The 27438-nt window shown below is 40.5% G+C and overlaps 1 protein-coding gene across 1 annotated transcript; it reads left to right on the forward strand.

Annotated features, from left to right (window-relative positions):
• Positions 1–1345: 1345 nt before the first annotated feature.
• cbarpb (CACN subunit beta associated regulatory protein b) lies at positions 1346–23761 on the forward strand. The gene is made up of 12 exons (XM_059341170.1): positions 1346–1708; positions 2693–2894; positions 3774–3846; positions 6000–6148; positions 8941–9002; positions 10943–11105; positions 11552–11723; positions 12723–12875; positions 14121–14361; positions 16895–17084; positions 17714–17755; positions 18121–23761. Exons 3-12 carry the CDS (start codon positions 3799–3801, stop codon positions 19643–19645), a joined length of 2745 nt encoding a protein of 914 aa, XP_059197153.1. The 5' UTR covers positions 1346–1708; positions 2693–2894; positions 3774–3798; the 3' UTR covers positions 19646–23761.
• The last annotated feature ends 3677 nt before the right edge of the window (positions 23762–27438 follow it).

Genomic DNA, 27438 nt, shown 5'->3' on the forward strand with positions numbered 1-27438 from the left:
TTATTGTTATTTTATTGATGCCTTTTTCTATTGTGTTTTTGTTTTTATGATTTTTTTTCTTTATAAAGCTACTGAGCACTTTCCGCCACGAGATGGCGCCCAAACCATGTGTTAGACGCTCTACAGAGAAGCGGTAGGGAACCATAGTCCGGTCTGGGACCAGGAAGGTTCTGTTGCTCGTTTGTTTGCCACTTGTATGTCGCTAAAGACACAGATATAGATAGAGGGTCTGGACTGCTCCAGCATTTTGCCAACACCTGCATAATTAATCAATAAAACCAGTAAATAGCACAAAATAAATACAATGTAAAATGTATATAAAACGCAAGAAATATTAGCCTAGTTTTCTTTACTTATTAATGTTAATTTATCATTGGTGTAGGCCCAAAGCAATTTGTATTCTTCAGTTGATAAAATCATATTCAGAAATGCTCATTATGACCTATTAGTGATGCTGGTAGGCTAATTTAGACTTAGACATGTTGTTTTCTCTTCATTTTAAGGCTGAAAATAAGGTGGCTCCATTACGACATTTTTTCTCTTGTTTGGCCAACAGTGGCTGTTTTGTCATTAAATGTTGCCAACACCCGCTATAGACTGAGGTTACTCTGACACTGGGACACTCTGGAGTCCATGAAAGTGCCGGAGCACGACTTTTTCATGACGTCACGACATAAAAACGAAGCAGCATGGAGCCCTGCTGTCAGCTTTTCTCTAAAGTTTTGGCTTTTCCAGAAGTTTCCATGTCCAATATAATGCATCAACCCTTTTTCAGCAAAGGTAAAAAGAAAACACCTCGACCAAGTGTAGTAACATGATTTTACTTTTTTTGCAGAGATTTTTCTAATTTTGCAGTGTGCATACAGCATTTCTAATGCAATCTTTTGTGTTTACTGTTTTTTGTAATTTCTTAGTGTTTTTACCTGTATTTTTTGTAATTTCTTTGTGTGTTTTTATGTGTTTTTGTGTTTTTTTTTGTAATTTTTTATGTATTTTTTTAAATGTTTTTGTGGGTTTTTTGTATTTATTGTGTGTGTTTTTTTGTTTTTTGTGTGTTTTTATGTGCATTTTTTTGTAACTTTTGATGTGTTTTTATGTGTTTTTTTGTGTGTTTTTGTAATTTTTTTGTTTTTTGTAATTTTTTTAATGTTTTCGGTGTGTTTTTTTTGTTTTTTATGAATGCTTTTTTGTCCTTTTTTGTATTTATTGTGTGTGTTTTTGTTTTTTGTGTGTTTTTTTGTAATTTTTTTATGGGTTTTATGTGGGTTTTTTGTGTGGGGTTTTTTTGTATTTATTTTTTTGTGTTTTTTGTGTTCAAAATGTTGATCCAGTAAGTCAAAATTAAAATAATAGTCAGGTCATATAGGTGAGGTTGTCTTGAAAACAATGATACCAACACGTGATGGTAAAGATCTTTAAGTGGTTTATACAGGCAGAATGCAAATGAGTCCAAAACCGACAAAAGAGCCCCAAACTGGAGGTGTGACTGAGCATCAGGCTCATCTGGAGAAACCCTTCAATCACTCAGCTATACCTCACTCCTGCGTCACGTGGTGCGCCTCTGACTGGGTGGTGGGCGTGTCTTAAACAGTAGGGTTTCATTCATAAATACTTTTAGCTTTAAAATCCACATTAAAGTGTTCACAGAAGAGTTTCCTGTCATTGGCTTCGCCCCTCCACTCCTGCATGGACCCGGCCAGATCATTAGGTGAGTGCTACCTTTTTCTGCTGCATGCCTGCTCGTCTCTAACTCAAATCGTGATCTACCTTTTCTCTGTCGGTGTCACCGGACTGATGGAAATCACAGGCGCCTGTGAAATATCAAGATGGCATATTTATTAACGTCGCCGCGCTGCTACTCGGAGTGGGCTGCTGTTCATCCATTTTTAAAGTTTACTATGGGCTTCATTTCATTACGTAATGTGATGAGATTTTGTCTTCTTTCTAACGATCTTATCAGCCTCAAAACCTCCAGAAGGAAACAGCTGCCAGAGACGGAGCTCATTATTTTTTGATGAAAAACGCTGTACCGAGCAATAAGAAACGGGATGTTTTCATTTGTGCAACAATTTCTCATTTTAAACAGGTTATTACAAAGGTCCAACAGTACATTCATGTTGCGTTGCAGGGAGGTATTGTTGTAACCATGAGAGGAAATATAAAAGGCAAAACGATGCACAGTATAATAGCAGCAATGCAGCCGGCACAGATAGATGGGAATTTTGTTAAGCATGGGATATGCCTTTGCTGGGACATCCATGTTTTAACATTTGTTTGACAATCAATACAACAATCTTCAGGGTTTGGAGCACCATGGAAGGAAGCAATGTCCAGCAAAGTATTGGGATATATTGATTTTTACAGTTTAATTTTACAAATATGGTATTTCTCCATATATTTCTTAAGAGGAATTAGACTACCTGTCATTTATATCTAGTTATCCAAGTATTTTCCCATTTAGAAAGTACAGTGAGGCAGTTTAAGCTTTGTTAATGCTGTAACAAGTCTTCAAAGAACATGTTCTGATATGATAAAATGCAGTATTTTTCCATGATCACCACGATTAAAACAGACTGTATAGGGAGGGAAGCCTGTCAGTGATCTTTGTTGAACGCATTCACTTATATAATGTCAAACTAATCTACCCAAGCTGAATAATTAACCAACCATTCTGCCATATGTTTGTCATCAGCCATGAAGCACTGCTGTCCTGTTGCTTGCAGGCCAGTAGGCCAGCCCTGAGGAAGGGAACGCTGCTCAGGCTCAGTTGGCGGCTGCTTGGTGCTGCTGAGGTGGATGAGAATGCAGCAAGGGAGCTGAGGAGGAGACTCCTGAGTCCACAGCCTGACACACACATCCAGAGCTGCTGCTGCTGCGCACAGCCCTCCATCAGGGTAAGAAGACGCTGGGGCTGCTAGAAAGCAGGATGTGGTAGAGCGCTGCAAAGGAAAGCATTTTGGTCACAAGCTGATGTGTTTTTTCCCGTAACTGTTTTCACGCTTGGTCAGTAAGATGCAGGGAGTTAGACAGGCTGGCAGCAACACAACTGGGCAGTAGCTTACAGGTTGTGGTGCTGAAGTTGTGTGCTGCAGTGACTGGCAGGCAAGCAAGGAGCGCAGAGTGCTGCTGGCATGTTGCTCCTTCCTTGCTGGGTGAGTAGATCTATCCAGGCTGTGTGTGTATGTGTGTGTGGGGGGCGTTTGGTGCAGCAGTAGCTGTATTAATGGCTATGATCTGTAAGAGCAAACGCATAGCAGCAGCGCTAGTGCAACACAGCAGCTGGAGTCAGTGTTTAGAAAGAGCTGCTGTTTCTCTCTGTTCTCTGTATATATGTGTGTGTTTGTGTGTGTGTGGGAGGTAGATGGAGAGTCTTCAGGCTGATATGGAATTATGGGTGATGATTTGCAGCCGAGATGCTTGCATTTGCATCTTCCGTGGGATCCGAAGCATGCGCACCAGCACACGTCGTACACACACATTTGATTTCTGCCTCTTCTTGCAGTCTCTTTCATGGCTCTTAGAAGATTTTTCTGCAGCAAAGGCCATCTTTAATCACATCATACAGTGTGTTATGAGACATCAGAAGTCAAAAACCGGACAGCAAAGCCATTCTGTGAATTTGGAGAAGTTTTCTGTTTACATTGGCAGTATGTCTAGATTGCTTAAGGCAGATAAAATGCAGTATCTCTGGTGGCTGACTGTGTTTTGATGAAGAGCTCCGGTAACAGTCATTTCCTCTGTGTGTTTGTGTGTGTGCATGTGTTATCTCTCAGGGGGACTCTCTAGTTGGCCTGGACCATGAGCAATGAGTCTACAGTCTGGAACATCCTACCAGAAAACTCCACAGTAAGTCTGCCTTTCGCCACCGGCTTATTTTCAAACTTCCTGTGTGTGTGCGTGTGTCCAGCTCACCACCAGAACCATACTTTACCTCATATTCTCCTCTGGCCGATTGACTGGCTAATAGAGAACATCCTGACCTGGACCTGACATAATTAAATCTCCGATCTAATCTCAGCTTTAATTTCCCCTCGCAGAGAAATTAAAATGTGACATCAGAGTCTAGCGCCCATTTACACTTGCTTTCCTTTTTCCTTCGCAGAGTTCAGCAAAACTCTCTGCCTATAAGGTCACAATTCTGATATTGAAAGTCTGTTTTCTTTACATAACATCACTTCACTCTAATGCTTCATAACAGAACAAGGCCTGCTGTTGTTCTCTACTCTCCCACTCATGTGGCAATCTATCATTTTATTTAAACCATTTTAAATTCCTTTTTCTGTAGCTGACATTGGCACACAGACATTTCATTGAAAACAAAGTAATTTTTTAATATAAAAACAACAGCAAAGGAAATTCAGAAATAAATAGACAGTTTTAGGGCTGGGCGATATATCGATATAAAAGATATATCAATATATTTTAAAATTTGATATGGAATTAGACCATATCGCATATATCGATATAGTTCAAATTTGCACTGTGATCCTTGCTCCAGGCAAGCTGCGGCTTTTATTAGGATATTTTTTATTTAAATGTGCACTTTATGGAGTTTTGATTTTTTAAAAAGGTACTCCTGTTGTTATACAGCATTTATGTTCACTTAAATAAATGTTTTAATAAAACTACTTGTGACATGTCATATTTGGCTTTGACTGAACATTTGCTCTCACTTTGCAATAAAAATATCAGGATATATATCGTATATCGATATTCAGCCTAAATATATCGGGATATGACTTTTGGTCCATATCGCCCAGCCCTAGACAGTTTAACATCAGATTAATGTAATAAATCAATTCCACATCATTTGTACTGGTAGGGGAAAATACATTTGATAATAAAAAAACAAAAATAGTGCTGAATAGAAAAAGAAAGTTAGATGGCAGAAAAACTTAAATGTATATAATTAATAATGAATGTATTTTTGTGAAATGGTGTTTTTAAGGTTTTTATTTTCAACAGTAAAATACACACGAGTAATAACACTGAGCTGCTATTTGTTTTAAGGACTTATTGCAGAATGTACAGATAATAATGCTACTTACAGAATGTACTAAAATATGTACTTTTTAGAGGTAGTAGAGCAAACTTATGCAGCACACATGTCTCCATGTCTTTCCAGCTGCTTTCTGTGTGAGCAAAAGCAAAACTAAATAAAGTTTTTTTTCATTGAAAAAAAAAAAAGGCGGAAGAAAGATGTTTGGACAATATTTATCTTTAAAAAACGAAGTGAATATTGTAGCCATAAAGCTACTACCAGTGCTCCTTGTGTGGTTAATTGCAGTCCTCCCTGTGAGAGCTTCCCCATAGCTAAGGTACACAGCAGACAGGTTAATAGCCCTGGCATTTATTGATTCACTTTATGCAGGCCAACCAGCCAGTGGGGCTAAATCAATCTTTTAAGCTGCATGGTGTTACTGGGAAGGTAAAACAGCTGCACAGTAAGGTAGTCAAATCCAGGCTGCGGTTGATACGCCGGGGTGGCATTTCTCTGATTACATGAATGGATCACTGTCAGCGTGTCCCTATAAATGGGACTTATTATATATTTCATGAATGAAGTTATAGCAGCAAAGTATTGTGTCAGAATTCCAATTTGAGGCTTTTAGAAAAGAAAATTAGACGTGTTTCTACCATTCTCCATCAGCTCAGAGAGGTGCAGCATTAACCATCAGGGAATAGTTTCAGTGTGTTATGTGGGAAGCGTTTTGCTTTACTTGTGCACTCTCTTTTAAACTAGCACACTTAATGTCCAAATTCAGTACAAGAAGACACCTACCTCTCTACATGTTATATCTACTTCACTTCCCCTCACTGCCTACTCATAAATCTGAGTATTGAGGTGCAATTACCACTTAAAACATCTTCCATCACTGTGCAATAAAGTTACATATATACATTTTCTCACTGCAGATGTTTGTCTAATCATAGTAGGAAAAGAACAGATGTTTCTCATTATCTGTCTATCCATCTTTGCCCTCCCCTGTGTTTCTCAGGAGATCCCACTCGAGGCAGAGGAGCAGCAAGATGGCTATGTGCTCCTCCTGGTGATCCTCTCCATCTTCCTGGTAGGAACGTTGATCTTCATCTCCGTCTTTCTCATCGTCTGCCACCGCTGCTGCCGGGGAGGGCAATGCTGTGCCAGGTGCGACGCAAAAATTACGCATTTCATTGAGCATTTTGAGAACCTCACCCTCATCCAGAGAGACTTGTGAAGAGTTCAACCACATCTATTTACCTGAAAGATCAAAGCCAGTTTTAAAATTCTTCCTTCTTATGTCGAATCATTAGAGTAAAAGGATTTCACAGAGGGACTTTTGAACATCTCTTTTTATCACTCCACAAAGCAGAAAATACCATCAACAACTTAAAAAATATATCCCTTTCACTATGTTTATAGGAAGAAAAGGTTCCATAATTAATAGACACTACAGGTAAGGTACAAAAAGTAACTAATAGAAAAATATTACCATTAAGTTGCCTGGTTGATGCAAATAAGGCATTAGCTAATAAACACAATAGACCCAATTGTAGAATCATAAACGACTAAATGTGGGTTTTTTTCTATGTTTTCTTTGCACTAGTCTGAAAGAAAATTGATTGAACAACAATGTTTTTATCTGTATTGGATCGCCTTAAGCTCAAAGTCTAGAACACTATAAGCAACAATAAAGGAAGAAGGAAGAAGCTGCACAGTTTAATAACAAGAGTGCTGTAATAATAAGAAAACTAAAAGGAGCCTGTGGTGTTCAGGTTTTGTTGATGCTACACTGAGGTCTATAGAAGTACTATAGAATGTGGCATAGCTGTTTTTGTTTTCATTATTATATATTTTATTGTTTCTTGGCGCCCCTGTTATTTAATCTCTCAAAAATTCCTGTGATGCAGTCCAACCATAGACTGTATAAAATATGGATGTAGACTCCGTCACATCACCTGCAGGTTTCTGAAGAGCCATTATGAAGCTTTAAGCTTATCATAATTTAAACGGGTGAGTTAACCTCACAGTTATCATGAAGGGGGACATTAGCTATAAAGACCAAAACTGTTCTTTATTCCAGCTGTGAACATGATGAATTTCTGCTGTAAAGTCTGGCATTTTAACATTGCGGTCTATGGGGATTGACTCGGTTTTGCAGCCAGCCTCAAGTGGCTGTTTGAGGAAATGCAGTTTTTGACACTTTTACCTTTTTTAGCTTTGAATGTTGCTGCTCGAGCCCAACACAATAACACCATACTTCAAATCCTGGAAAATTCCCTCAGAGACCACTGCTTCTTTGCAAGCTTAACAAAAAAATCTAAATCTACTTTGCTTCACAAAGGTAGTTCAGTCTGCAGGTGCAGGTGTACAGGTGGTGCTTTTACTATTAAACACACATGAGTACACACAGTTGACAGACTTCTCTCCCTGGGCTCACATGCAGCTACTATTTAAAGACAGGCTGGTACTTATGTTGAATGTGTGTACTTGCATAACAGATAAGAGTCTCATTTAATTGCAAATGAAGCTAACTACTTCCCGTGCAGTCGTCCAGTTTGCTCCACCCAGTAAATCCCAAACCCATCTTCCGTAGGATTCCATTAACAGACAATGCAGCGATCCCTCAAACAAATTAGAGCATCTAAAGCTGAATTAAAAAATGATGTAACCCCATCGAGACTCATGTTAAAGCAGGGCAACACAGTGCATTCATTCATGAAACATGTCAGCTGTTTTGAGTGTCAGGACCCCCAGTGGGGCTGTTATGAAAACACCTTGCCGGAAACACATTCAATATTCATGCTCATCTATTCGTCATTCATCTGTGTTTATTCAGCAGTAACATGGCTACCCTCCAGACGCTTTGTCCCTCTTTACAGCAACACGCATCATCAAGTACACTTGAATATATGAGAGCGCACCAGCTAGATGCAGATAAACAGAGAGCACAGAGGCTGAGCCTTGAAAAGGCGAGGCTTGCCGGGGGAGAGCAGGGGAGAATCAGGCAGACTGGTACAAATGATGAGTGTAATGAGATTTCATAGCAGCCATCGGCGGTGATTAATCTCGCATCTCAACCCAACCCCGTGTGCACGCAGAGAATACACACACACACACACACACACACGCACTCTGACAGTATAGGGAAGCGGGAGCCACAGAGGAAATGAAAGACAAGAAGAAGCACAGATCTGGGTGGACGGAGAAATCCCTCAAGTCAATTCACACCCCCACTCTCTCTCTCTCTCTCTCACACACACACACACACACACACACACACACACACTCATAGCTTTGCACAGAGAAGTCAGATGGAGAGAAATGTCTGGGAAGAGCTTTCTGTTTCTTTTTTTCTGCCTCATAAAGTAGATTCTGTGCTTTGGATCGAAGACGCTTGCAGAATCAGCAGCAGATTTAAAGAGGTTTAAAGACAAAATGATGCAAGCTTCATCCCCTAAACAATGTGACCTTTATTGTGTCTTCTCTCCGTGCCTTTAAAGATGAGTGGAAACGTGCAATCCAATAAAGCAGCATGCTTTATCAGTTCAAGAGGTCCCCTGGCCCTGAGGGTTATCAAGTTACTGGCAATGATTTAGGCCCTCATTGATTATACAGCCAGGCAGGCAGCCATTTAGACAAACAGTGTGGTGTTCAATCCTATGGCTGTGTCCTTATAGTCTTGTCTTGGAATTATAAAGGGACAGTTCACTGTAGAGATGTAAGAAGACACACATCTCTACAACTGATATCTCCAACACTCACACCAAAAACCATCTAGATTGATAAATAGCTCTACAGATAAGAAGAAAATTATGTATTTTTTATTTTGAACAAAAAGTCAACTGCAGCTGATCATTAAGCTTTGTTCCGTGCTTGGGCATTCGGCTGGACAGATGAAAGAGCGACTTCAGGGGTAATCATGTCACAGCATTGATCTGAATGTTTCTGTATCCCAGGGCCAGCGATGACCCAGAGAAAACCAACACCACCTACGTGGAGGAGTCTCAGCCCACCCATGGTAAGAGAAAAGAGGAACAAAGAGGAAGAATTGTACGGAGGAAGGGATAGGGGAACAGAAAATGAGACAAGTAGCAGAGAGAGGGAGGAGTAATGGAGACAGGCAGGCTGGGAGATGGACGGATTGAATTGATAGGAGAAGGGATATTTTTTATCACGTCAGCACAAATGTGTTATGTCTATTCCATTAAAATATTGTGATCTCAACCCAATTAGTTTAAGTAGCTGTGCCGTTCCTGGAACACATTTTGGTATTTTGGGATGAGTGAATGTACCCTGTCTGAGATGAAAATGATTTATGAAAAAGCAGCATTGGTTTGGCACCAAACTTCTATTGTAAGGCTTTTTGTTAACTCTTTCAGTCAGCAGTTTGCCATATTGCCATACTCATCCTCCACAGAGGTGCCTTAACATCAGATGCTTCACCTGGGTTATAGTCCGAGTGTAGGAGACATGAGATGACTTGGGAGTGACGTCTTTGGGTTATTGAAAAGCGCTATATAAATTCAATGAATTATTATTATTATTATTATTATTATTATTATTATTATTATTTAACTTGATATGTTAGATGAAACATCATGTATGGGGCTGTACTTAAATGTACATTGGTAGTTTGAACTGTTTGACGTGACAATGCTAATATGCTAAAGTTAAGCTAATCTCTATTTAATGCAGAATCTGTAAGCAATGGGACATGATTTTGGTATCGGACGCATCCTGATTTGCATTTGTAGTCTGAGTAGAACTGACCAATCACTGTTTACTTGTTGCATGCAGGTATATGCAGGTATACTGATTTAACTTTTTATTCCCTTTTCTAAATTTAACTGCATTCATATGCAGAGAAACACAACTCTTAAAGTACATTCTTTCATTTGAAGTTGCTAATCAGACTGTAAATAATATCTGGCTAACTGAAGAGGAAGTCTTGGCCAGAATATCTGTTCTCCAGATATCAGCTGGCTACACCAAAACCCAAGAAATATGGCTCCTTGTCCCCAAAGGCAAGGTGCGAGTCCGATAGCCAATGTGCACTGTAAAAAAGGTGTGTCTAAAAACAAGATAAAAACACTAAATCTGAGGGAAATGATCTTGCTGCATGGACAGATAATTTCACTTGACAAGATTTCCTAAATTCAGACCAATAAATCTAGAAATAAGCATGTTGAACGCTTAAAATAAGAAATTAACTCTTACAAGTCTTTTACAACAACAATCTCTAACAAGATAAATTATCTAACACTTCTAAATCTAAAGTTTTTTTGTCTTGGTAAGAAATAAATTATTTGCAATGCTCTCTGCTCGGGCCAGTTCATCACTGCTTGTAGCTTTAATTTTTCTTGTTTTAAGAGTTAATTTCTTATTTTAAGTGCACAACATGCTTATTTCTAGATTTAATAATCTTAATTCAAGAAATCTTGTCAAGTGAAATTATCTGTCCATGCAGCAAGATCATTTCCCTCAGATTTAGTGTTTTTATCTTGTTTTTAGACACACCTTTTTTGCAGTGTGTTCCCAGATATAAGTTTAGCAGGAATAATGTTTACCGTGCTCATATCTTCGTATGTTAGCATGCTCACATTTAAAGTACAGTTTTGTAGGTGTTTGGCTTTTAACCAAAGTAGATTGTATTAATGAATCCTTTCGAGGTTGAGACATGTCACTGTCATCACAGGCAGTATGCACATTCTCTAGGAATCATGAATGTTGTTAAGATATTTCACTCTGGTGAAGAGGTGGGCCAACAGACTGACATTACTCTCCCTGGAGCCAGACCACTGGCATGGCTGAAAAGTGATTACATTTACTTCAAGTAAATTACAGTTAAACTAAAAATAACCTCTTTAACATTAACAGTAACCTCTCATTCTTCCTCTATCCACCTATCACCTATCTGTCTGCCTCCACTGTCTGCCTTTCCTCTTCTATCTCTGGTAGAAATCACCATCAGGGTGGATGAGTCAGAGTGCCTGTCAATGGCCAGCTCTCACGACCAGGAGACTGAGCGCTTCCTCTCCACGGGCACCACAGGCCGCCGCGTCTCCTTCAACGAGGCTGCGCTCTTCGATCATGGCAAGAAGGCCCAGGAGAAGGGCCGCAGGTTAGGAAGTCTACATACACAGTAGCCGCAAAAGCAAATGCTTTCTATTCCGTGTTCATCCTGCATTAATGTCTATACAACTCCAGCTTCACTGCTTTCTGAGATCAAAGAATTGACACATTTAAGTGTGTCCATCTCTTTTTATGTTAGTTTAGGGTTGAGAATTATTCATAATCCATTATGTATGCTGTGGACACAAAGAGCTCTCACTCTTTCTCATTATTTCACTGCCCTACTTTTCTCTTAAAGCCCCAAGCCTGATATGCTAATTCTTCAAAAGGAATTATTCTGTAGGCCTAAATGCAGAATCCATTCAAGCTCTGATGGCTCTGAAGTCAGATATTTTACCCATGGCTGTTTGCCTCTTGTGCAAGAGTGATTGTGACTTATGTTTCATCTTAAGAGGATTTTTTAGCTCTTTATTTAACTCTTGATGTTCACTGCAGGTACACTCTGACCGAAGGCGACTTCCACCACCTGAAGAACGCCCGGCTCACCCACCTCCACATCCCTCCCCCGGCCCTCAAAATTGTCACTATCCACGAGTGTGACTCGGCCGAGAACAGCATCACGATGACAACGCGCCCTGTCGCTAAATCAGCACTTTCCATCTTCCAGGTGACGGCCTGTAACCCTCTATTAGAGCAGATGCATCGTTAGTCGTGACTATAGGGTCAACTAGTGCATCAATCATCCTCTTGGGTCAGGCCAAGAAAATGTTTCAAGTTAATGTAGATAACAGCAAAGGACATTTATTTTTTTAATATACTGAAAGTTACCGCCATGAAGCAGGTGACTAAAGCATGGAAACAGTCAAATACACCAAAATTAAGAGCATGGGTATTAACAGCAGAACAAAGTTTAGAGATGGAAAGACTAACTTTTAGAAATAGGGGACAAATACATATTTGGAATAAGTTATACTGTAAAGAAAGGCTGATAAAAACAGTGGAAATATTTAATCAAATTAAGGAGATGAACTAAATGGTCCCCACCCCAACACTAACATGCATACACACACACGCAGATACATGAACATGCATACATGCACCACCCCTTATTTTCCCATTAGTTTATTTTAGTTTATTCTATTATTTTATTATTATTATTATTATTGTTTTTTTTTCTTTGAGATCCTCATTTGGGAAATAACAGTTTCCCTCATATATATGTTTGTCTGTTTACCTTATGGTTTGTTATTTACTTTTTGAATATGTACCTGGAAAAAAGGAAAAAAAATGCAAGGTACAATATTGCAAAGTAAACGAAATGACTGATTATGTTTGTGAAGGTAAGAATCCTTGCAATAAAGTATTTTTTTTAAAAAAGCTAATGTAGCCAAACACAGAGATAAGGGATCTGCCTGCCTGTTCATTTTAACAGGCTGTGCACATTGATTTCCCATTTAGATGTTCAATCACTGGTGCAAGGCTGACAGCCGAAAGTAGGATCTGGAGCTGATATTCATTCATAGATGTTACGTAAATGTGAAAGACAACTTTGGAAGTGGAGCTAAAGTACTTTACAGTAGTTATATGATTCTAGATAACTGGATAAGCTTCTCAGGAAACATACATGTTCAACATTTGATTCAATTTTTGTGTGTGTTCCCTTCAGCCGATGCTGTGCCCCCTACCACAAACAGCCCTGACCAGCCTGACTGTCAATCCCAGCTGTGCCCTTCCTGGAGATGCTCTCAACTCTGTGGTGGATACCAGCTTCAGTGAGAACACTATTGCTCTCAACACGAAAGAGCCAAGTCCCAGCTCTGTAAGTTACCTCCAACTACTGTCAAATATATTTCACATCAAGTGATAACCAATTTTTACGATTGCAGTGAAGAAATTCCTACGTTTTGCATGCCACATTGTCATTCTTGTGCTGAAAAGCATTAGAGGTACTGTCGATTTTTCAGAAAATCTTTGTTCTGATACATGTGGCCATTAAGTGAACTACATTTAACATCCTGCACTGCAAAATAGGTGTGTCTAAAAACAAGATAAAAACACTAAATCTGAGGGAAGTGATCTTGCTGCATGGACAGATAATTTCACTTGACAAGATTGCTTGAATTAAGATTGTAATTTATCTTGTTTTAAGAGTTCATTTCTTATTTTAAGCATTCGCTAATTTCTAGATTTATTAATCTTAATGGGTGCAAGATTCAAAAAAGTCACAATAAATGTTTCCTTTATTTCCTTTTGTCTTATCAATCTCAGCCCCAATAAGTTTATTAAGTCATAAAACAAGATAGATGAAATAGATTTCATATCAACCAAAAAGGTTTACGTATGAAAAAGTTGACGAAGATGAAAACAAAGGACATTTTCACTATAACTTTACTTAGTTTTAGTTAGTTTTCGTAAACACATAATACAGTTTCAGTTAGTTCTTGTTTTTTTAAAAACCCTGTTTTTTATTTATTATTTCAGTTAACGAAAATGTTTTTTCATTTCTAGTTTTCGTTATTTTCGTGTTGCGGCATACTGTTAGAACTGTAGGGGAGCTGAAGAGAGGCAAGGCAATCGGGTGTAGCTATGGCTAGCAGGAAAGGTGGGGAAACTCTCCATTTTTTTGTTACAATCCTATTTACACATAGGTAATACAAAGGGATTAATGGATGTAAACTGCTTCACAAAGTGCCTCTTAGAAAATGCAGTAAAATATCTCAGGAGTACTGAGTGTGCATTCAAATGACCTGTAATAGCTCATGATTTGGAAAAATGCAGTATATAGGTCAAGATGAAGTGTGCTGAGTTAATCATTTGTAAAGTGATGAATTTTCTTAAGATAGTCACAGAGTACACCAACCAGCTATTCAAGCAGCCAGTCAACCAGTGAGTCATCCATAAGGACATTAGAGGGTCATGGAGCCTGAGGGAGAACCAACAAGAGTGATGGTTGATGGGTAAACAAGGAAGCCTGTGTGGAACATCACTGTCAGAAGGGATTACACACACACCACCAGTCTTGGCAGGTTTTCTTTCTGAGCACATTTCTCTGTCTGTCTCTCAGATCGAGATGATGGGAGCGGGGCCCCGGGGCAGAGGCAGCAGTGTCAGTATTGGTGAAGGGGCCGCGGTGAGGAGCGGTGGTGCCCCTTATCCCGGCAGCGGTGCAGGAAGCCAGGGGCCCGTGCTGCAGTTCTTTACTAAACTGCGGCGCCATGCTAGTCTGGAGGGGGCCAGTCCTTACTTCAAGATCAAGAAATGGAAGTTGGACAGCAGCCAGAGAGCCTCCAGCCTGGACACCAGAGGTAATGGATCCCTGATAGTGTCAAGTATATTTTTAGAAACAATCTGCGCCAATGCAGCAGAGAAGTGCAACAATTATTTGTAAAATATCACAACTGAGAAAAAAAAGTTGCACTCCCACAGTTCCTTTCTTAGATGAATTTTCTCTATTTATTTGTATGTTTAGAGTTTTTGGCAATATTCTCTGGTGGTGAACAGACAATGCTTAAGCAGCGGGCTCCAGCAACCAACTGTGAGAAACCTTTTGGCTGCTAAGACTCGGATATGCTCACAGACATACACACGCACAAGACAGATGGCTCGGTGACGTAAACTTCCAACGTTCCAAGTCAATTTGACCCCCTGAGTAAATCCTCCCTGCCGATCCCCTCCACCCTATATACACACATTACTCCCTGCACTTCCCCAGGCTCAGTCCTTCAATCATAACAAGGCACAGAAAAAAGATCAAAGAATAATTTCAGAAAAATCTCAAAAGTTGATGGAAGTGAACTCCTAAATTATAGAGAAATTAGTATGCTCATTATCTTGTATTTTTGATTTCACATGCTTTTAATTTTCAAAAATTGCATTCTTATTCTCATACTGTCTGTTTTAACCCATTTAGGCCTAAAACGCCTGGAAAAAATGCCTGGAAAACCTATGGGCGATTTTGAAAGAACCCCCTAAAACCTGAAGTTTTTCTGGAAATTCAACAGAAGATTTTTCAGCCTCTGTAGCAGATAGAAATGAAATTCAAAAAGTATTTGAGAGCTTATACCGGTGACTTTCATGAGGAGTTGAGTTTATTTGTCCAAACCTTCAATGAAGTTTTTTAAAAAATCAACAAAATCAGCAAATGTTACATTTGACTGAATAAAAATCCTATGCATAATACTAATACATGGCCATTAGCAAGATGCAAACATGATATGACCATTGGAAGAAATAGACATAGTTCTCATTTGCCTACTGTAATAATAATAATTATTATTATTATCATAATAATAATAATAATAATAATAATAATAATACATTTTATATATTGCACTTTTCAGGGTACTCAACGACGCATAAAGTTATATAAGACATAAACAGTCATGATTTCTTATATCATCATCACAATCAATTATTATTATTAATAATAATATATTATTAATAATATTATTATTATCTCCAGATGGCCACAAATCTGTCTGTTCTTCTGTGAAAATATGTCATCTAAAAACATATTCCTCATCCATAAATGCCGATCGATTGGTTCCGAGGGTTCAAAGTCCGGATCAGCAATAAAATCATCGGCGCTGTTTTCATCTAGATCGCTTCCATCACTTACTTCTGAGCTCCTCCACTATAGTCATCCTCCGCCATGATATCAAAGTTCTGGAAAAGTCCAATGTTGCATTGCGACACTCCCACATGTATTCTGATCATGATTCTGATGCATTTCATTGGCCAAGAGACCGAAAATAGGTGGAAAAAAATACAAATACTCCAAAATGACGTATCCGCTGTCCCGGCCTTAATGGTAGAATAATGCAACAACGCTCCCGGTTTTAATGGTAGAAATGCGTTAATGCTTTCCCGGCTTAAGTGGGTTAATATACCTCAAACAAACAAACACCTTCCTAAACCAACTGACAACACAAAAACAAGAAATAAATAACTAGAATTAAGTAAATACATGCTCAAAACAAGTAAAATTATCTGCATAAAAAAGTTTTTAAAAAATGGTAAGAATTCTTTAAATAAGTAAAAAATATCTCTGCACTGGAAAACCCAATGACAGCTTGAAAGAAATCCAAATATACCTATTTTGGGCAATTGTGGCTTGAATAGCCCAACTGTAGTAACATTAAAATAAGCCAGCAATACTTGAAATGAGCACGTTTTGGTGATAGAAAATGCTTTTGAAATAGCATTCAACCTACATTCAACTAAAACTCTCAATTTGAGCCAATATTTTAGGTAAAAACTCATCATATTCAACAGTTGAATAGCTTGAGCATGAAAAAGCTGACAATGTCAATCCTAAAAACAAGTCTTTAAACAATAAGATAATTAAATAAGCACATAATAATGCTAATAATTAAACAAGCACATAAAGCTATGGTCAGTAGGTAAATTATACTCAAAACAATATAATTAAGATACTATTGCTAGATATAAGAAGATAATACTTGGTAAGCTTGATGTTTTTTGCAGTGTATTCACACCATCTGAAAAGCTCCATTTTAGCGCCTGTCTCTTTAAGGCCCCCTCTCAAAAATGCCTAGTCTGCTCTTTTTTTGATATCACAACCTCACAGAAATCCTTGTTTAAAGGTGCATTTCTGAATACGAGATGTGTGCATTCACTCAGTAGTTGAGTGTTTTTAAAATTTTCACAGTATTTATATAACACCTAGACTTTTACTAGGCTTTATAGTAATAATTAAAAAAAAATGGAAATCTCATTTTTACAATATGGTGTAGTGAAGTGTAACTTCACCCCTGCCTCCTGTTACACTACTTGTACAACTCACTGCTTTTTTCCCGCCTCTTTGTTGTGAGCCAGGCTCTCCAAAGAGGAGACAGTTTCAGCGCCAGCGAGCCGCCAGCGAGAGCATGGACCAGGACGACAACGATGCGCACCACATAGACCTCATCCAGTACATCGCACGCACCCAAGACATCACCTACCGCCCCAGCCACCCCACCACACGTCTCCTCTCCCCTCCTTCCACACCACCCCCCTCCCTCGGCAGGTATCTTTAATTCCCTTGCCATTCATCCTGTTCACTGCTTTGCTGCCTTGCACTCATTTCTTTACTATAGCTAGAAAAAATATTGTAGTTATTATACAGTAAGATTCGTCTCTACGTCCCACTTCTTTCACTTTGCCTGAACATAAAAGTGTGCATGGAAAGACACTCAAAGTGGTTGTTTTAGATGAGCCTGTTTCAAATACTTTTTTGCTATGACATTTAATAAAATTCAAACATACTATGCTGTGGAACTAAAAACACTATGTAACCACAGTTTGATTTGCATGTAATGAGATCCAGACCACTTTCTTGATTTGGAGCCAGATGAGCAGTAGGGGATTACCAGAGTGCACTTTTTTGTGGAAAGTGATGTGGAGATTCGGGTCGCAGAGTTTATTCTGGCATAGGAAACCATTCCATCGCTGACATGGTCTGATAATGTCATGATGTCCGCAGAAGTGCAAGGGTCACAGCGATTTTGTTATTTTAAGTTTGCAATTATAGCAGTGCAGATTCTGTCCTAATATTAGGTTACTCAGTAACAACAAAAATAACCAATGTCTTAGTATTTTCTTATTTAACTTATTTCCCTTCACTGAATATTAGATTAAGACGAATCAGTATTTCCTGTGTATGTTTGCAAATGAAAATAAACGCATTTCCTGGGAGCCGCCATGAGCTATGGAATTTAATGATCTTCTTGCTTATTTATAGTTTATTGCTATTGATGTCTTTCAAGTTATGTTTCAAATAGTATGTAGTCTTTAAACGAGGGCCTTTTTTTTGGAGTTTTCAAGCACCCATGGCATCAGTTTTTTGAGCTAATTTCAGTTTAAGGACATGCAACTGCAACCATTGCAAGTCATGAAAATCATTCTGTGCTCTGTGAACACAGCCATGTGTCAGATGAATGTGTTATTTTGGTAAATGCTCTGACACTGACACCTGTTTTGCATGTTTGTGTGTTTCTCCCCTTCCTGCTCTCCTTACTATTTTCCTTTTATCTCGTCTCTCCACACCTGTGTGCACACTACAGGGTAGAGGTAGAGGTGATGGTGGAGCCCAGCTGCAGCCACAGAGAACCGGGGGTGATTGGCCTGTCCCCTGATCCCCAAGATGAAGCACTTTCCCTGGCAAGAAGAGAAGGTGCAGACCCTTTGGAACCCCTAGATCCCCAAGATCCCCAGTCACTTTACAAAGACATCTGGACCCTTCGTGCGACACTGGAACAATACGCCGCCTCTGACCAGAGCAGCAACAATGACAGGAACTCTGTCTGCAGTGATGCTGAAAGTGTGTGTTCGCTGGGCGGGCGCACTGAGACAGAAAGAGGAGGGCTCCCCAGCTACCCGTCCCAGGAGTTAGGGGACGAGGGAGAGGGTGTAGAAGAAGATAAAGACATTTCGATGTATATGCAGGAAAGGTTGGGGGTGAAGGAAGGAAGAAGGAGGAAACAGGAAAGCACAGAATCAGAGCGAGGGGGCAGCGACGGAGAAAGTGGGACTCGTAAATTGCTGCAGATGGACAGCGGATATGCATCGATAGAGGCTCCGTCCCGTGGTCCAGAAGACCTGCGATTGTTCGGAAGCATGAGCGGCAGCCCGAAGGACAGAACAGCCCATGAAAAAAGGCACCACTTCACCAACGCGGGGCGAACTGGCACAATCGGTGAGAGCTTTGAGTCTCATCTCTTTGAGGAGGAGCCGGAGGATGAGTTGTTGTTGGGTGCCAGTGGAGGAGTTTCCATAGAAACAGGTGCTGGTTCACTGAGCTGGTTCCCATATGGTCAGATGCTCACACCTCGAGAGGCTGTGCAGCCTTCACCTCAACCGCCAACGCTGCACCGGAGAGACTACAGCATAGACGAGAAGACAGACGCCCTCTTCCATGAGTTTCTCCGCCACGACCCTCAGTTCGACCTGCAGGATTCGCCGCTAAGGAAGCACCGCTCCCGAATCCACCTTCGCAAGCAGTGGCAGCGCCACAAGCAGTGGAGCGACCCAGGTGTTAGACACTTCCAATCCTCTTTTGACAGACAGCGGACCCCGCTACGGAGGGGTGAGAGTGTGAACTACCCACTGGACTCAAGCTACCACAGCACACTCCCCCGCATCGTCAGTGCTCCTGACGAGGAGACCAGCGACGGGACCGGCAGCACTCCTGACACTCCAAAAGTAGAGCCTACAACTTCTGAGAGTGGAGGCAAGGACAGGGAACAAAGTGTCACTGCCAGAGACACTGAGGACATCACCTCCTCTTCTCCACCTCCTCTTCATCCCTCCGTCTCAGAGAAAGATGGAGGGCTGGGTGAGCACCACGACCCTCAGGAGGACAGCAAGCAATCTAGGCTTCCGGCGGAGCCCCCGGACGAGCGCTCGCCCCCCCAGCTGCCCGACACCTCAGGCTACGGCCCGCAGACCATCACTGCAGAGCTCACAGACAAACTGACTGCTAACCTGGATGAGAGGCTGTACATGGGCCTTCGCAGGACCAAGGACACGGCCACCGAGTGTGTGACGGTGACGGCCACACACGCTTCTCCAGACCACAGCCCAGTGTAGCAGGGCTCCAGTCGTCCTCCTCGTCAACCTCACTCCTGCTGATACACACTTTTCTTTCGGTTGTATTTGTCTCGCCTCAGTCTAAATGTCTGTCTGTGTACAGCTTGAATGGTTTGATCCAAACCCCTAAACACACAATGGGAAGTATGCTTTAAATCCTCGTACATACAGCTGATCCACTATAAAATGCAGCCAGTCTCTTGTCATGCCTGTTAACATTACAAAGCTGTTCAATGTTGCCATTTCACTTTTCCATTGATAAAAATAGTTATAATTCAAATACAAATACACAAACAGAGCTAACATATCAAAAGTAATATAGTTTTAGTAATAATTGTTTCCTCTTTACTTCTTTCTGCGTCTGTTGTCTATTTCTGTGTCATCTGCTGTCATTCCTGTCTCTGCTCTGTGTGAATTAGTGAAGCTGAGGGCCAATATGGACTCTGTACTTGTTGATCCACTGTGAAACCAGGTGCTATTAGACAAGTAGAAAGTTACAGATCTGGACGCAACAGCTAGTCCCAGGATCATGCATAAGTGGAATAAAGTAGTTTTCTCACTATTTATGAGCTACAGAATTATTTATAATGTTATTATTGATCTATCAAAGCTACATGAGGCATGCTTAAGTTGAGATCAGTAGTTCCCAACCTGTGGGGGTTCCAAGATTTCCATGTTTTTTTTTTATTTGTTTGGTTTTGTTCAAAGCCACCAGTAGTGAAGGATGACTCTGTAGGCGCCATTTTCAGTCAATGTGGAAGCTTTAATAATGATTGCTACGAGTAGTTATGGTTTGATTGATGAAATATGTTGATATTCGACTTCTGATGTACAACAACCTGTACAGCTATGTCAGTCTCATCCAGGCTTTTTGCCATTTTTGTGGCAATTTTTCTGTCGCCATTTCTCATGGAAGTAGCTAGGTAGGTAGGTAGCTAGCCAAGCAGAAAGTTGATGTCCCCATGTTTCTCCAATCTACGGAGACTGCCTCAAAATCAAGCACTGTCTAAGGAAGAAGTTTAGCAACTTATTCAGATTAGGGAAAATGAATTCCCATGCATGTTGCTCACAGTAATCACATTCGTCCACAGTTATTCTGTGCAAGGTCTTTCCCTATCTGACCTCTGTAAAATATATCTGTATATGAATGCAGAACCTGTAGGCAACGGTCCAAGATTTTATTATCGGAAGCGTTTTAGTTTCCATTGTAGTCCGAGCAGTATTGACCAATCATGTTTGAGCAAGAAATGCAATATCTGAACCCATCGGCTATCATCTGAGAAAGCTTTTTATTCGCTTTTTAAAATATGCATCTGCATTCATATGCAGAGCAACAATCCGGCTGTCTCCATGTTCATCTCATGTTTCTAACCAATCTGAAAGCAATGACCAGTGCTTGGAAGTCTTATCCTGAATATCCATTACCCGTTATCCAGATATCCACTGGCTACATGGAAATCTAAAAAGAACTGCATACATTATTGTGGACAAGGTCCCATTCATTCCTATGAAAGTAGGTCAGTGGTTCATCAAGCTAAAATGTTTGACTTCCGTGTAAAATATGCCCCAGAGAGGACACTAGAGTACCTTAAACCCCGCCCCCCAACCACTCATTCACATTAGCTAAGGAAAATATTAGTTAAACAAAATATTAATATTCTTCTAGTAATTAGTTTTACAACTTTAAGGACGTAATGCTTTAAAATTAGGGCTGTTTGAGTGTTCATACTGGGAACTTGATGGTCCTCAAAAAATGACTTTCACAATGTAAGTCTATGTAAGTATTTATGGGCACCAAACCAAAAATAGGACCCAGAAGTTATAATTCCACATTTGGCCACTATGTCAGAATGGCTTCAAAGCCCATTGCTGCCCCCGGTGGCTACACCAGGAACAGCACTGTTTTAAGGGAAACAGGCCAAAAAGGTTGGGAACTATTGGTTTAAGTTGACAGTTGAAAAAGGCGAGAAAAGTTTCTCACATCAAGTGTTCTTCTGAAAAGTAAGATATCATTTTATTGTCCACATCATCTTTGTGTCTGACTGGGTATGATGTTTGTTGTTTTTGACTGAAAATGCTTCTCAGCAATGTGACAACTGTGTTGTTTATTTTTTATGAGTTTGTTTAATGAGCTGTAATATATTTTTGTATGTCTGCATTGCTTAAATGACAATGAAAAGTGAGAGTGTGGCAGGTTTGAAGAGGACAGGCAGCCACGAGCACTCTGGTGTGATGACTCTTCATCAGTCGCAGATATGACAGTAATCTCCATAAGCTATGACTCTCAGTACTCTGGGCATCAGTGACACGACCTCTGTCCTAACAGGGAAAACAAACTCAGTCTTGTGCACAGGTTTACAGCCAGGAGGTGGGCAGTTACATTAAAGCTATGAGACAACATGGCTGCCCTCACAGATGTTTGGTGTTTATTGAATTTATAAGAAAGGCATGCTTTCTTGTGCATGGGGCTCACAGAACAGGCTTTATTTGTCCGCATCTGACATTTTTGTTTTCCCCTTCTCTTCCTCTTCTTCTCCTGAGAAAGTTGACAGGGCAGTAGATGCGTGCCTCTGGGGAGTGCCGAGGACTTCACTTCCTGTCGGCTTATAAAACCAAACCGAACAAAGATTCTGTTTGTTAGGCCCACTTTTTTTCTTTTCTCTTATTTGGCTTCCTCTCCGCGATTTAAATGAACTGCTACTGCCATTGAAATTAACCTTTGACCACTGATTATGACCTGTGGCAAAGAATGCAAGAATTATGTCGTGTTTATGTTAAAAGAAATCTATTTTTGCTGACAGATCTCTGCTTTTACATCCCCAGCAGTAGTGGCAGGCTGATTGTAACCCAGTTATGCTCATAACATCTCCTTCTCAGAGGGGCTGTTGGGCTTTCCGTCTCTCCCACGTGCAGTGAGGGGAGCCACTGCAGAAGATGGTGTTGAATATTAATCATAACAAGAGAAGGATTTCCGCCTTTCATCCCCTGCCTCTCTTCCCTTGTTCTTTGAGGCGCTTGCCATGCAGTAAATTGAAATCACTGAATAGAAAATCAGGGGGAAAAAAACATTATCTCGCTCTCTTTCTTTGGGTGTGATGATGATGCTCTTCTCCAGCCAGCCCAGATTAGATCTGTCTCTGCTGCGTGACAGGAGTCTCCTCTTGTGGTTAAGTGCAGAAGCTCCTCAGTAGGGGAGAGATGACTCAGATGGAAGGAGGTGAACTTTTTATTAATGAATAGGGAGGGTTGTGTTTTTTTTTTTTTTGCACTCCTTTCTTTTCATGTAAGCCCCCCTCTCACACAAGCATTATGTCATCAAGAAAAAAACACAATGTGCTCTGGTGCAGTTTTGTGCAATCAAACAGCATTATTTTAATGACGCGCTAATCAGCAGAAAGAAAATTAAATCCCCCTCTTAGTTAAAATGGAACTGATGTGTCCCTGATGATAATAGTTACTCAGCAAATTCTGACATGGCTTGGATAAAAGAGGAAGACATCTGTATCTTAGTGCTGAGTCAGGACAGCAGCAATTGAAATAAAATGGCCATAAGGGTTTAATTTTGTGTACAAAGATTAAACTTTGCTGTGTATACAAGCACAATGTCACAGGAGCTAGACTAAGTGGATGTCCTTTATTAGGTTTAGACAACTGCTGTATAACTGGGGACACTGTGGTAAATGGTGTTTGTATACTAACCAGTAGCCTGTCAAATGCATTGATGCATAGCTGTGTGTAGGTCTGCATGAGAATTAACATTTTAGTACAAATCTTCATGTTTTCTCAGACTTACAAAATGACCCATAGTTTACTGCTCATTTGTTAAAGGCAGAAGTCGAAACATTGGTATGACTAGAGATTTTGTACTTTTAAGAGTCATGCTAGGATGCTGTAACTGATGAGATTTTGTGAGAGATTTATCTCTTTGAAAGTATTTCTGTATTCCTTGCTTGTTAGTAAACCGCTTAATTTCTCAAAGAAAAAAAAATGGACAAGCTTTCTTAACAACTTTGCTTTTGTTGATCTAAGTCTGTTGAGCCTTGAGGGACCAAGTTAAAAAAAGTGTTATTTTAGGGTTGTTTTCCAATCTGTGAATAAATGAATGAAGCAAAGGTGTTTTCCGATCTCGCTTTATTTCAAGGGAATGGTTGTTAATCAAGGCGTGGGAACGGATCACAGATAAGGTTCCCTCTCATGAATCTCATTTCATTTTTCTCTGTTGCTTGGGCCTGTATTGATTTCTTGCCTCTCCTTATCACCTCCTTCAAATTAATTGGAGAGAGAAGCCAAAGCCAGCCTGTGATCTACAAAGGGAACATCTCAAATGTCTGCCTTCTTCCTCACACCTCATGATCTATCCCGCTGGCCTTCGCCCCAATTGCAGGGCCAAAGTTTAGAAAAGAGACAACTGAGAAATACAGCCATACTTTGATGCTCACAAATCTCAAAGTCAAGGTGAAGCGAACTGCAGAGTGGTGGTGGATGAGATGGAGACTCCTGATGCAGAGAGGAAAGTCATGAGTACACAGTAAATATGCCATTAAATTCCCATTCTTGTAACCCAAATATTTTTATTAATTGCAGTTGTAAATTAATGAAGAAACAAAGAAAACCCAGCCAGACAAAGCAATGAGGAGAAGGCTTATATGCACACAAACTCATTCAGTAGACTGAGTTACAGTTTGTTTTGTGTCTGCCTCAAGCTACATCATTTCATGTCACTCAGAAAAATACAATTTCCATAAAAGCAAATGTATTGTCCTCTATCAAATCACTGTCAGTCTCCTGATTTAATACACATCACTTTGCAGTTTATACTGACGGACTGCAGGGTGAACAGAGCAAGCTACATTCATTCAGTGGAGGGAGGGTGCAGGCAGGGGGGCAGCAGCCACTGTCTCTGACTGCCTCTCCTTTATGTTTGTTTCAATCTTTTGCATCATCCTCTGCCTTTTCTCCATCACTCTTTATTGTCCGTCAGCCAATCACTGAGCTGGGCACCTCAACAGGCAGCCAATGCTGAGTTTACAGAGGGGGCTCTTTGAGTATGTGGGGGTACGTCATCGTCTGAGCAGTATGGAAGATCCAGTGTAACATCCTTTGAGGCTGTTCACATATCCCCTGTGAATGAAAGCCCCCGTCCTGTGTGTGCTTTAGTTAATGGGCTCTTGGAAGCAACAAAGGCCCAAAAGCAAAATTGGCTACAACACACCAGCACACAAAGATTCAGCCACATTCAAAGGTCCATTGACATTTGGAAAAATGTGAAGAACTAAAAGTCCAGCCAAGGAACAAGCCTTATTGAAAAATCAGACCATTATCACCTAAAAAAAACCCCAACCTTTTAGGTTCTCTATGTAAGCAGCTTATTATGACCAATATTTACGTTTATTGTTGGTTGGCGACCTCTAGTGGCCATAGTAATTATGACTGGAGAAATGGAGGCATTACAGTGACGTAGTATAAGGAGTGACAAAGTCTGCATAGTGAGGATGGATGGAAAATTACCTCTTGTACTCAAACATGTAACTAATATGTCACAACCGTAACTACCTAACATAACTACATCACATACTTGTTTTAACCAATAAAAAATGTCCTAAACCTAACCAAGAATTTTTGCCCACAACATTAACCAGGTGGGCAAACTGTTTTAAATTACTTATGTAATTTAACTCTAGTGCGTAGCTACGTCAAATATTTGGCACCTATGTAACCACTGTACCTCGCATCTTGCAGAATTTATTTTACACCACAGTATCTTTTCCTAACACTAACCAAAGAGTTTTGCTTCATAAACTTAACCAAGCAACAGCTGTTGACAACTCTGTGTTTAAAACTGTGACTGTTACATTTAGATATGAGGACGACTCATTTAGGAAAAACCCCTGTGGTTTATATGAAAGGGTAGGAACAAATGACCTATGTATGTGGTCGTATGGTTTGGAGGACTTGTTGCAAAAAGACACAGGACTTTCATCCAGGAGACCACTACTTGTGAAACCAGTAGCTAACATTGTTATTTAAAGCCAACTTGTTAGTTAACTTCCTTTTTTTAAACTAAACCAGGCAGTTTAAGTGGCTAAAAGTAGTTCTTGTTCTTCTCACAATCTTAACCATGTGTGTACTGAATAAGATCCTGGATCACAGATTACCTGTCAGGAAGACCACAGCATGTCAGGTTGGGGAACTGTGTTTCTGGGACATTCATGAGCAGCACAGGGGCTCCACAAGGCACTGTTCTGGCTCCATTCCTGTTCACACTGTACACAGGGGACTTCAAATACAACTCTGAGTCCTGCCACATCCATAAGTACTCAGACGACATTGCTATTGTGGCGTGTATCAGGAATGGACAGGAATCTGAATATAGGGATCTGATGAAAGCCTTGAGTGACTGGAGTCACAAGAACTATCTCCTACTGAACACCTCAAAGACTAAGGAAATGATCATAGATTTCCGCAGGTTCAAGCCCCCTCCTCAGCCAGTGAAAAGCTGTGGGGTGGACATGGAGGTGGTGCCAAGTTCTAAGTATCTAGGTGTATACCTGGATAATAAGTTGGACTGGTCCCTAAACGCAGACGCTCTCTACAAAAAGGGGCAGAGCCGCCTCTTTTTCTTTCTTGAAGCTCAGATCTCTGGACATCTGTAGTGCGATACTGCAGATGTTTTATCAGTCTGTGGTGGTAGTGTGTTGTTTTATGCTGCAGTCTGCTGGGGAGGCAGCATCAGACACAGAGATGAAAGGCGGTTGGACAGACTGGTCTAAAGAGCTGGTTCTGTAGTTGGAGCCAGGTTGGACACACTGGAGGAGGTGGTGGAGAGATGACCTGTCAACATGTTCCAGGCCATCCTGAAATACCCAGATCATCTGCTACACAAAACCTTTATGGACCAAAAAAACAGCAGTGGACGGCTCCTCTCTCTCCGTTGCAGATTCAAAAAATCGTTCTAACAGAGTTACCAGACTAACTGAATTTACCCTGGGGGATAAATAAAGTCATTTTGATTTGATTTGACTGATTGAGATGTTCTATGACGATATTTTGAACAGCATCAGTTTTTCTTTTTAGCATGAGAATCTGATGCTAATCTTTAGATACTGGGGTGACAAGCCACAAAATAACTAAACCCTCTAAATACAGATGTTATGAGATGCTTCAGCTGTCATGGTTTGTTACAGCATGGTGCATCTACATCATTCACTTACTAACTTATTCAGTCCATTCACAGCAAACTGTTGCTCACACCGTTTAGAACCACAAATAGTGATGGTGTTCCCTGTTTTGTGCCCTTGTTTCACACACACCCACCTACACATTGCACAGTTAAGGTCTAGCTCACACACATGAATGAACACATATTTGCAATCCCCTCCACCTCTCCTCCACCTCCCCTCCTGCTCTGACTCTAACATAACACACTGCATTCAGGGATGTTTCTGAAAGGAAAACCCTCTCCCTCCTCACCCTCCCCTCCCCTTCACCACCACCACCACCTGCTCCTCCCGTTCCCCCTCCACCCACGCATTCACCTCCTCCCCCACCTCTCGCTCGCCAGATTTCCTTTTAACAGAGCAGCTCCAGGCAGCGTTTGTGCGAGAGACGCCGATGACTCACCGGGTTCCTCTCTGCTCTCGATTAGACGGCTATTCTATTTCTCACTTATTATGTGCGGCTAAATAAATGTGATGCCAAAAGCTGATAAGTGTGAAATAATGTTGACGGAGCAGACCTTAGGGTTTTTACTACTACAGTGCTGTTTTGTGAATTGCACAGGGAAATAGTGCGCA

Source organism: Centropristis striata, chromosome 9 (assembly GCF_030273125.1).
Source record: "Centropristis striata isolate RG_2023a ecotype Rhode Island chromosome 9, C.striata_1.0, whole genome shotgun sequence".
In the NCBI taxonomy this organism is placed as follows: Eukaryota; Metazoa; Chordata; class Actinopteri; order Perciformes; family Serranidae; genus Centropristis; species Centropristis striata.